Here is a 12,232-nt window from a genome sequence, read left to right as displayed (position 1 = left end):
ATTGACCACAAGATGACTATGAGCCTTCAGTGTGATGCTGCAGCTAATAAAGCAAGCAAAATGCTGGCTTGCATCCATAGATGCTTCTCGAGCAAATCCTGGGATGTCATTCTCCCCTTATACTTGGCCTTGGTGAGGCCGCAGCTGGAGGACTGCATCCAGTTTTGGACTCCACAATTCAAAAAGGAAGTGGAGAAGTTTGAGAGAGTGCAGAAGAGAGCCATGCACATGATCAGAGGTCAGGAAAACAGATCTTACAACGACAGGCTGAGAGCTATGGGACACTTTAGCCTGGAAAAGCACAAGCTCAGGGGTGATCTGGTGGCCACCTATAAGTTATCAGGGGTGTTCACCAGGATCTGGGGGAACAATTGTTCACCAAAGCGCCCCAAGGTCGAATGGTTATAAACTCCTGCAAGGCCATTTCAGGCTGGACATAAGGAAAAATTTCTTTACTGTCTGAGCCCCCAAGGTCTGGAATAGCCTGCCACCGAAGGTGGTTCATGCACGTACAGTGAATGCCTTCAAGAGAAATTTGGATGCTTATGTTGCTGGGATCCTATGACCCCAGCTGACTTCCTGCCCTTCGGGCGGGGGGCTGGACTCGATGATCTTCTGAGGTCCCTTCCAGCCCTAATGTCTATGAAATCTATGAATATACCCATAGAAAGAGAGAGACATTTCCTGGTTGACATTTCCTGACTTTCAGTATCTTGATTAAGCCATGTAAGCTTTTGGGGCATGGGCCATCATTTTGTTCTGTGTTTTTGTGTTTTGCACAATGGGGTTCAGGTGATTCTTGTAGGTTGTTTCATGTTGGGATCATTTAGGATAAAAGGTGCCATATTACAAATAATTTGATCCCGTAAATGCAGTATGAATATGTGTGGTCAAATATCAAGAGCTTAACCCACTGGAGAATCACTGGAAATCTAGCCATAGGACCTGCTGAGCCCTCAGCACTTCTGAAAGATCTGTTCATTTATTTTATTTGCTGCTGAAATGGGAGCTGAGCTCTGCTGAAAATCTAGCCCTGATGGAAACTTTGCATCTTGGCAACCCAGGCTTAGTCAGGTACTAGTACTTCCAGGCTAAGTACAGACAGTCAACAAGCTGAAGGCTGAATTGATTCAGTCTTCATAGTCTAAGCTTCATAGATAGAAGCAAGTGAACAGACATTCACTTTTAATTCCTGAAACGCAGCCACATGCCTACAATGGGTCAGGCCAGAAGCCAGGGTGTACTAGAGCATGCCTCCCTGCTGGCCTGGAGCACACAGCTTGGACCAAAGCTAGCCTGCCCACCCTGTGGGGGAGGTGCAAAGCATCCTGGGATGTTGGGGGGCTATGAGTTAACTTGAATCTGGAGGGGATCTGGGATAGAAGTTCAATAAACCGATTTAACCTAAATCAGTTAAGTTCATTCAGGTTTATCGGTTCCAGCCACTTTGGAAGTGATTTATACACACTGAACTTCTGTTGTGTTACCGATCTGAACCAGCTTCCAATCACTTACACTGGTTTATGTGCAACGTCTGTCCCCAGCCGTAAAGACAGAGTGAGAAAATGAGTGAGCTTATGGAGGGTTTTGATTTCATGTATATACATATGAATCTTTACCAAGCAATTCTTAAATTATCTTCAGGGTCATCAGGAGTTAGAGAAGCAACTGTCCCTCCTTCCCCGAGACAATTACAACCTCCTCAGCTATATCTGCAGGTATGTTCTCCCTGTAGTGTGCACACAGCACAACTTTCATCTTGGTGGCTGGAAACTTATGGGTGAAACCATAACTGGGCAGAAAGGAAACATCAGGCTGCCTTGGGATTTTTGCATGTTCCCCTTAAGATTTCAGATGCCAAAGCTGCGTGGGGAGCATCTGTTATAGATCTGTACCAGGAGAGAAGAGATAAATGAATTTGGGAAAAAATACCTTCCAGATTGCCGCAGGGTTTTCTTACAGTTTGAAATTACAGGCATAAGTGGTGAGAAATGGGCTGTAACCACCCTCTTTGATCCAAATGCCCCAGGACATAGGGGGAGTCTGAAATCTGACCCTGGATTTGAATCTGAATATTAAAAATGGGCTCTTCTCTTTGTAAAATCCCAGATCTAGGCACTCCAGGTTTTGTGGTTTCATGGATCTTTTAATAGAACATACTTTGAGCACCGGGGCAATTTAGAGATTTCTCCCAAAGCCTTCTGGTATGTTAATAGTGTGTTTCCATGTGAAAACAGCTGAAGGGTTCTCACTAATTTTGAATGGCCTGTAAGTCAGAGGGAAACTCTTTAGGTTTAATTTAGCTCTGGCAGATGCAGACTTTGGGCTGGCTGCTGGGAAAAACTGAAGGAAATTCTCTGGCCTGTGCCATGCATGAAACTAGATGATTGGAATGGCCCTTTCTGGTCTTAAAAGCTAAGGACTTACTGATTTCAGCAGCATTCTGTGGGCAATTTGCACCAGAGTTTATTGCTCCTGAGCATGACGTTTGCACATGCTCCCGGGACCGCAGCATGTTGAGCTGTGGCAAAGCAGCCCTGGCTGGCAGGGGGCCCTGGGGGAGTTAGCCAGCAGGCAGCCCCCACACTGAAGCACCTTCATGGTCCAGCCAGCCCCCTCAGCGTCTACACGTACATTGTGGCAGAGTAAATAACTCCATCATAGGATAGCACTTGTGTCTGGCAGTACCATCCTACATCAAAGTTAATTAGTTTATTCCATCCTAATAGCATTGCACGTGTAGATGCTGACATTTTGCTGCAGAACTAATTAGGCAACTCAGCAATGTCTTGTGTAGATGCTCCCAGTGAGTATAATTTTTCCTGGTATGTGTGCTCACATGTTGAGTAATGTGAACCAGTGAGAGTCAAAACTGAGGACAGCACCAGCCAAAATCTTACACAGTGAAACTGTTGAGTTTCGCCCAGCCCAACCTGGCCCTGGTTGATGGTTCATTTTTCTCTGGCAACATCATTAAGAATCAAACCAGACTTTGTTTCTTTTTGTTTGTTTCTGAGGGGACATGTCTTCTCATTGTTTGACAGTTTTGGCTTCTGCAGTGATGTCTTGCAGACAAAGCCCCTGTGTGCACTGCAGTGGAAAGAGCCATGTAGCTAGATTTCTGTACTGGGGCTTAGAGGCAGAGCTGGGGTATTGTTAGGATTTTACAACCCCAGCTTTGTAGAGTTTGTCTGCAGACTATTCATTTTCCAACTTGGAATGTTTTGCGTTTGGATCCTGGCAGGTTCCTACATGAAATACAGCTCAACTCCAGCGTCAACAAGATGAGTGTGGATAATCTGGCAACTGTGATTGGAGTGAATCTCATCAGGCCAAAGATAGAAGACCCTGCTATTATTATGCAAGGTATTATGGACTCCAGTAACAGGTCAGGCAGCCCCCTCTCTGCATTTAAATGATCCCTGAATCCAGAGTCTTAAAACAATAAACTTAAGTCAGACACATGAAGCTTAAAGTCTATCTTTCCTGGAGACAGTAGGTTCTGCCCAATAATATTTAGTCATAATAAGGCAGTCAGGCTATAAATACCTCTACAATAATAAAACTTAGCACTTACACTGTGCATTTAAAATACTTTATAAAAGTGGGTTAACAGTGTTTTTGGCCTCTGGCTGAAAGGCTTTGGGGAAGCTGTGGGTAAGCTTCCTTACCTTTAAAAACACAAGAAGCTCATGGAAATAGCAACCAAGCTGACCCGTGCAATTGTACTTGCAAGCAAGGGGAAAAGTACATCACAACTAATAGAAAATAGCTTTTGATCTGCACAGAGGCAGACCTTTGCTCTTTAGCAATGTAGTTGGCCTGTATGTTATGTAAGTCCCAGTCTCTCTCCAGGGGTGAATTTCACCCAATGCCCAAATTCCACTCTGCTTTTAACAACATATGGTAGGATAGGAAAAATGTAAGCCTGCATGCCCCATTTAAAATAATGGCATGAATTCCTTCCTCATCCTCAAGTGTCAGAGGCTGCTCAGCCAGATATGTTATTGGCTTTGGTGTAACCAATACTGCATTTTCCATAATAAACCATAGAAGTAGAACCTCTCTTGGTTTGCTTCCGCTCAATGGATTCCTGGCTCAGTTGCTCAATGAGTTATTCCTTGTTGCTATAGGCCATGTCCGTTTTCCATTGCAGGCACACCCCAGATCCAGAAAGTGATGACCGTGATGATCAGTGAGCATGCCAATCTCTTTCCCATGTCTAAAGATGTGCCTCCATCTCCACCCATGCAGAAGAATGATTCCAAGAAGGCCCCCATACCACGCAGCTCTGTGGGCTGGGATGCTGCAGAAGACCCACCAGCAGCTAAGCCAGACACATCAACCCAGGGCCAAATGGTAAGACATGATCCTATGGGAAATGATCATCAGGTGTTTTTTGTAAATGCTCTCTTAATATTAAGGGGGTTTAGGTTCTGGCTGTGTTGATCTAAGGCCATAGGCAGACAAGGTTCTTTGGGTAAATCTGATATTTTTTATTAGACCAATTCAAATAGTTGGAAAAATTCTTCTTAGCAAGCTTTTGGGTTTAAATACCCGTTGTTAGGCAGAGGAGGCATCTGCAGTAGGTGTGTGCTTTTCCTGGATGTTCTTAAGTTATTTGATTCTCTAACAAGTTTACTATTAAGTCAAGATGTTCCCTGGAAAGCAGACAGTACCCAGAGAAAATTCAACTTGATGGGAAATTGAATTTACAATTAAAAATGTTTTGGTAGAAAAATTTGAAGAAGCATTAAGAAGCATTAAGTGTAATGTATTGGCTTATTATTATGTGACTTTAATAAACAGTATGACTGCATGTTTACCTCAGAAATATGTATCTTGGGTGAAATTATCCTAATGTTCATCACTCTGTTTCAGAGAGAAAACCTAGATGTCAGCAGTTCCACTGCTTCTGGAGAAACTGCCAGGTTAGGCATAGCTGTGAAGGATAATTGTGTGAACCAACCCACAGATACTTTAGGAATGTGGAAAGCACAATCGAGGAAAAGAACTCAGACCCTCCCCAACAGGAAATCTTTCCTAACTTCTTCCTTTAAAGGGGAAAAAGCCAGCAATGATAAAAATAACATATTCAACAGTGAATTTTGGAAATTTTCTGCAGGGAGTCCACTTTCTCCCTGTTCTCCAACAGAGGGACATAAGAGAACATTGTCTCAAAGCCTTTTTAGGCTGATTGACACTCAGCGTGCTTCAACCTATGATAATGTACCTACATCTCAGACAGAAAGTGGGGAATGCACTAGCCTGCCAAGCACAGCAAGCAGCAGTTCTGAGAAAGATTTTTTATCAAGCCAAAGCCCTAGCCATGTGCACAAGGAGACATCAAGTCCAGCCTCTGATCCTAAGGACTGTTGCTCTGATCAGGAGGATCACGAAATCCTACAGCTAAAAAAAGAAATGGAGATGCAGAAAAGGGACTATGAGGAACAAATTAAGAGGTAAATGGTTCAAAGTACAGTCTTCTAGAGGTTGTAAAGACCTCAGTTCACATGAGCATAACATTAATACCTTATGGGAATGCTTACTTGCAGTACTACAGTGCCATGTAATTAGATTTACCAAATTTGATTTTGATCATTTGGAAATATTTCATTCTGATTTTAAAAAAAAGTAACTGTAGCTTAAATTTCTACATAAAAAGTCATTTTGAACAAGAAAACAACATTTTCCATTTTGACGGTGTTGAAATTTGGCGTTCTGAAATGCTCAGAACTTTTTTTAAATCCAGGAGATTTGTCAAAACTCATTCTTCCCCACAAAAAAAGTTTTTGGCTTTTATGAATCTGCATTTTCTGACAAAAAAGATCTCTTGTAAAATTCCCAACTCACGGCAGTTAGGGACAAAATTCAGAGTCAGATCACTGCTTGCCCCTGTAGGAGTTTTCCAGTGTGGCATAGTGGAAGAATTCTTGCCCATATTCAGGAAACACAGCATGGCCTTACAGTAACCCACAGCCAACAAACCACCTGAAGCCCATGTTTCCTCCCATGGTTCCACATGCATTTCCACCTACTGGTGAAAGGCAGAACACCCCTTTATAGGGATACAGTACTCCATCTAGGCCATTATAGCTTTAGTTTATTTTCAGTACTACTTCAGTAGGCACAGTTTGCACCTTAGTTATCTTCTCCCACTTGCCCTATTGTTTTAACAGGGCATTTTTGTTTGCTATGGGTTTTGTGGGTGGGCAAAAGCATTAAGAGAGGAGCTGTTGAGGCTGAGGGAAACATCCTGTTCCATATCACTTGGGAAGGAAGCTCTCAGTATTGTATTGCTTAATGACGTGGAAGCCTGAATTACCAAGAGCTGAATGCTAACTTTCTACCACTGTCTCCTTTACAGCCTCGAGAAGGAAAACTATGATGTCTGGGCCAAGGTGGTTAGGCTGAATGGAGAACTTGAGAATGAGAAGAAGAAGTCTGCAGCACTGGAACTGAAGCTTCAGAATGAGGAGCGCTCACGGGAAGACGTGGAGAAGAGGAACAAGGTGCTAGAGCAGGAGATCCAAGACTTTGTCAAATCTATGAGTAATCCAGAAGCCAAAAGCAAATAAGAGTATGGCCGCAGATGTGCACATGCAGAGTGTATAATCTTCCCACTTCAGAGAATATAGGAACTGTGAGACTGGATCAGAGAAAGGGTCTGGGTAGCCCAGCATCCTGTCATTGAGAGAGGCCAGCATCAGCTGCTTCAGGGAAAGGGGGAAAGTTCCTTTCTCACTCCCAGAAGTTATGGTTGGTTTGTGCCCTGCTGCAGGAGGTTTGCATCGCTTTCAAAGCTCCTCTTCCCTTTTTTGTTGAAATCCTGCTCTGGATATTCATGTTGTCCCTATAAATGGCCATTCTTTTTTCCTTGGTCTGACTAATATCCTGTGGCTAGTAGTTCCACAGATTAATTGCACATGACCTATGGAGGTCCCTTCCAGCCCTACTTCTCTATGACACACAGCCCTAGATTCTATGATTCTGTGACATCTTTTTAGTGGTAGCCCTGAAGAAATCCCCTTCAGTGGCTTCAATGTAGAAAAACCAGTCTGAAGGCTGAGTTCTTCTCTGGTGTACATCATTGCAACTCCAGATTTATGCTGAAGCAGTATACTTCAGTACTGGTATATCAAGCTAGTCTCTGCCAGCAGTGCACACACGGAGTTCAGCGTAAAGACTGAGGCCTTATGTTTTTAGTTTGACTGCTTGTAAATCTGTTGCTTTTTCTGCTGCATTTTCAGCTGATCATCAGTTAGTCAGCTTCTCTCACAAGCAAGCCCAGCTCTTGAATGTGACCAGGACTTTTATGCTGCTAGAGGCTTTATGTATAAGACACAGGTCAATTACGTATTCACTAGACAAACACATGGGATTGATGGGCTACAGTACAAAAATGTGCTTTGGATGGGTGCCTTAATGGAAATAATGCAAAAGAACTGAGGTATGGATTGGCTAATTACTTTGACTAATTTGAAATTAAACACCTGGAGCAAACTGATCAGCTGGAGTAAATCGGTGGTAGTTCCACTGCTGTCAACTGAGAGCCCTATATATAGTAGAGTTAATGGAACTACCTTGATTGAGACCAGTTGAGCATCTGGCCTCATAGATCAAAGAGTTGAGCTCAAACCAGGTTCAAGGTCTGCTTGGGAGAGACAATAAAAAACAAAAAGAAGCTGAGAGGAAAGCCACACAGAGAAACTGCATGAAAAAGAGTGGGTTAGGAGAATGGGAAAAATGCTAATAAAAACCCAAGTTTTCTATTCTGCATACGTGTGTGTGTGTGTGTGTGTGTGTGTATTCCACTAGCTTCTGCTAGACTAGCTTTTGGAGAGTAATTCTTACTCTAAAATGGAGCTGAGCCTCTTTATCCAGAAGTCTAATGCCTTTAGTTTCTTTAAATGTAATTAACCTTGGTACAAACCTGGTTTTAAAGTACAGGGAACAGAAAGGTTCTTGAAGAATGCCAAGATACAAATATAGGGGCATAGGTTGTAGCCATATTGGTCTAAGGACATAGGTAGACAAGGTTCGTTGGGTAAACAGAAAAGGTCCACGGGGTTTACAATGCCTTGGACTCCAGGGGCATGTCTTTTGAGAGGACCACAGTGAAGCAGAGCATGCCTTCTCCAAGCACACTACAATCTGAAGTGGAAGTAATGTAGAGAGGCACCAGGCCCATGATAATAAGTCTTATGTATGTACTGCTTCAACAAGGTGCTCCCTATCAGGGCTCTTTGATGTAGCTATGCCTCATAAGCTTCAGCTAAACGTAGCAAGCGAACCTAATGGCTCCCTCAGAAAAAGCTTACATGAGGGAAGCAATATTTGTTGCCCTCACTGGTCAATGAAAGCTCAGTACAATCATTCAACATTTGTGCTATATGTTCTGTTGGCCTGGTATATTGTCACCCAGTTAGTCTTTCTGGGGGACCTGTGAACAAGCCATAATGTTTCTGTTTGTGTGTCATCTGAAGTAAGCATAGCTGCATTAAGCTTCTTAATTAAAAGCACTTGTTATTTTTTCTAACTGAGCCTCTGATCTCAAGTGGTATAACCATAAATACAGCAGTCGCTTGCCTCCTGATAGAGGCATTGCATCCACAGCAGAGTGTTATAACCCCGTATTAATCCATCACACCAGGAATTTAGCATGTTTTAAACCTAGCACTTGAACTATGGTGAATAGGGCCACTCTCAACCAGCACTGCCCCATCAACACATACTGCTAAGCAGCTGGCCTTCAGATAGCAGAATGGCTGCTTTGATCATCCCCTCTGCATTTGAGACACCAAATTCCACACAAACAGCCTTAAGTGCTTCCCTGGCACCCAAAATGTCACCGTAGCTTTGTGCAATGGAGCCCCCTCATTTTTGTATTATAAAGAAGAAAGAGAAAGGGAGCAAGGCCCTTTTAGGGGGCACTACTGACTTGGGCGTGGGACAGGGGGACCTTCCCTGGCATGAGGGAGACAGAAAGGGCAGAGGAGATTCAGCAGTGTGAGGGGGTGCCTGCTGGACCCTGAGTGTGGAGGGGGACAGAAGGGGCACGTTGCTGCGAGAGGGTCTCAGGGATTCATAGTTGTTAGGGTCAGAAGGGACCTCAGTAGGTCACTGAGTCCAACCCCCTGCCCTGGGCAGGAAAGAGCGCTGGGGTCAGCCAACCCCAGCTAGATGCTTGTCCAGCCTCCTCTTGAAGTCCCCCAGGGTACAGGAGAGCACCACCTCCCTTGGAGCCTGTTCCAGATTCTGGCAACCCTCACTGTGATGAAGTTCTTTCTAGTGTCCAACCTACATCTGCTCTTCGTCAGTTTGTGGCCATTGTCCCTACTTACTCCAGGGGTGCCCTAGTAAATAGAGCATCTCTGATTCCCTGCTCCCCTCCCCTGATGAATTTATAGGAAGGCACAAGATTACCTCTCAGCCGTCTTCTTGCGAAGTCTGAAGAGATCTGGGTCCCTCAGTCTTTCCTTGTAGGGCTTTGCCAGCAGGCCTCCTCTGAACCCTCTCGAGATTCTTCATATCCCTCTTGAAGTGCGGCGCCCAAAACTAGATGCCACATGGAGGGGAAATTTCTAGAGTTTTCTCAAGGATAGAGGTGAGACCAACTGGCCTATAGTTTCCTGGTTCTTCCCTCCTCCCCTTCTTGAAAATAGAGACCACACTGGCCCTTTTTAGTCCTCTCGGACCTGGCCAGACCACCATGAGTCATGCCAGCAGCTCTGCTATGACATTGGCCAATTCCTTCTGCACCCTTGGGTGAAGTTCATCCGGGCCTGCTGATTTGAACACATCCAGGCCATCCAAGTGCCTCTTCACTCAGCCTCCACTAACAATTGGTGAGTTGGTGTCCCTCCTGTGTCTGTCTACGATCCAGCTGGGAGATTTGTCTTGGTCTGTGTCTAGGAATACAGATGCAACGAACTCACTGCAGAGCTCTGCTTTGTCCCCCCCTCTCTGTCACCAATTGGTCTAGTTTGTCCTGTAGGGGTCCTATGCTACCCTGCGCCTTTCTTTTGGCTCCCTGAAGAAGGACTTTCTGTTGTCTTTAGTTTTTGCCCTCAGCCTAAGTTCTAATCCTACTTTGGCCTTTCTGACAGACTCCCTGCAAGTGTGAGCCAAGGTAGCTCCCCTTGTTTCCACAGTCTTTGCCCTTAGGCTTTCCTGGACTTCCCAGTTCAGCCAAGAGGGCTTATTGGCCCCTTTGCCCCCTTTTATGTGCAATGGGATTGTCTCCTTCTGTGCCCATAGGATCACTCCCTTGAGGAACGACCACCCTTCCTGGACTCTCGTTTTGCCTATGATGTTGAGCTTTAACACCGCACTAACTAATCTCCTGAGCACACTGAAGTCAGCCTTTCTGAGGTCTAGCACTTCAGCCCTACTGGTTAGTTTACCCACCCTTTGCCAGATAGTGAATTCAATCAATCGGTGGTAACCATCCCCTAGGTTACCTTGTACCTGCAGATTCCCACCAGGTCATTCCCTCTAGCTAACACCAAGTCCAGCAAGGCATTTCCCTCAGTGGGACCATATACCTCCTGCGTTAGGCGGAGGTCCTGTATGCAGATTAAGGACCTACGTGAGCAGGATGCTCAGGGCTGAGGGGACCTTGACTAGGACTGAGTGAGCTGAGGAGAAAGCCAGGGCCGGTGCGGCCAACATTGAACTGGAGACACTATGAAAGGAAAGACCCTGGCTAAGTGGGGCTGCACCCCCGTGAGGAGGCACCAGCCTGCTACCGCTGTGAGGAAACACAAGCCGAGCAGACAGCCCCACAAGGTAAAGCTGAGGTAATTTCTATTTCCTCTCAGAGTTCGTCCCGGTGGATTTCACCACGGCAGTAGTAGCCCCTTACTTTTCAGCGAGGTGAGAAGAGAGTCTAAGGAGAGGAATCAAGCTTTGTTCCCCCCACCGGTCTCAGGAAACACAAGAAAATGGAGCCAGCGCCCTCTCAGCAAGGTTCCTGGGCATGGAGGCAGCCCCACCTGGAAAGAGACAGCAGGGCAGATAGCATCTGATGCTGCTCCTCAGTGACTGAAACACTAATTAGCTAAAAAGAGATGGGGATTGTCTTAAATAACCCACAGATATCTTAGGAAGGGGCCTTGTGGTTATGTATTTTCCTACAGCTATTTACGCAGCTGGCCATAAGTAATAGAAATCAAGATATAACACCCTACTAGCTTCTGAGTGAAGTACCTCCAAAGAGATACCTGCTCTATACTGCCTATGATAGAAATAAGACATGGAAAAACCCTACTAGTTTAATTTTTCTCATTGCAAGGGAAGCACAAGATCCTTCTGTTCAAAGGAGTCCTGGCTGCAGCCTTAACTGCATAATTATAGCCCCAATTGTCTCTATAGTATGGATTTAATTTGTCTGAGAGCTAATTCCAGTAGGCCAAAGCTTCAGCCAAATGCAGTTGAATGGTTCTTTTTATATCATTTCTAAGAGATTTAGTCCCACTAAGTCTGCTTACAGGAGGACTTTATTCTGGGAAATCTTTCCTGGACACTAAAATATTCTTATAACCCATGTAACTTTAACTGGCTGTGAGTAATAGCAAGGGCAAGAATACTTCCCAAGGTTTCTGCAGTCAGAAAAGGTAAGCATGGACGCCTTTAGCACCTTCATTAGCAGGAAAACAAGTGTGATTTTTTATGCCAATGTGCTGGGGTCAGCTAACATGACAGAGCTAGGTCAAACTGCTGGAGTTAGCACTGTTTTCTCTTCCCGAGGAGCGCACATATCCGGGGTGCTGATATGAAAGTCACAGTAGGGTCATCTGGGCTCTCAATCAGGATTCAAAAGAATTCATATAGCTGCTTTGCAAACCCAGTCCATAGGTCTACATAGCTTTAGAGCACTATTGTCTGTACACAGCCATTCCACTCTACTATCCAAAGATCCCGTCTACACCTGCAATAGAATACAAGTGCTATCCTGCTGTGGAGTAAAAAACTCTGCAGCAGCACACATGCAGATGCTGCCCCAGCTGGCTGGGGTATGAGGGTGCTTCAGTGGTTGGGCTGCCTGCCTGTTAGCCCCACACTGAACCACCCTTGTGCCCCAGCCAGCCCCTCCTCAGCATGTTGAGTCAGGGGGCTGGCAGACTGACCCCTAGGGCTGCTCTGACCTGGCTTAACATGCTGTAATCCTGGGTGCACATGCAAATGGCAATAAACTTTGGAGTTTATTGCTCTCAGGCACAATAAACTT

The 12,232-nt window shown here is 45.0% G+C and overlaps 1 protein-coding gene across 3 annotated transcripts in view; it reads left to right on the top strand.

Annotated features, from left to right (window-relative positions):
• ARHGAP25 (Rho GTPase activating protein 25) overlaps positions 1–8,536 on the top strand; it is a 43,369-nt gene extending 34,833 nt beyond the window's left edge. For 2 of the 3 annotated variants that reach the window (XM_019545942.1, XM_019545941.1), the window contains 5 exons: positions 1,645–1,718; positions 3,245–3,366; positions 4,157–4,359; positions 4,882–5,462; positions 6,368–7,777. In XM_019545942.1, coding sequence (XP_019401487.1) covers positions 1,645–1,718; positions 3,245–3,366; positions 4,157–4,359; positions 4,882–5,462; positions 6,368–6,578 — 1,191 coding nt within the window. In that variant the 3' untranslated portion in view covers positions 6,579–7,777. Of the gene's footprint in view, positions 1–1,644; positions 1,719–3,244; positions 3,367–4,156; positions 4,360–4,881; positions 5,463–6,367 lie in introns of all 3 variants that reach the window. The other variant, XM_019545940.1, reaches the window with a different exon arrangement.
• Positions 8,537–12,232: the final 3,696 nt, after the last annotated feature.

This window comes from Crocodylus porosus, unplaced genomic scaffold (genome assembly GCF_001723895.1).
Source record: "Crocodylus porosus isolate Cpor-Errol unplaced genomic scaffold, CroPor_comp1, whole genome shotgun sequence".
In the NCBI taxonomy this organism is placed as follows: Eukaryota; Metazoa; Chordata; order Crocodylia; family Crocodylidae; genus Crocodylus; species Crocodylus porosus.
This window is presented reverse-complemented; position numbering and strand designations above follow the sequence as displayed.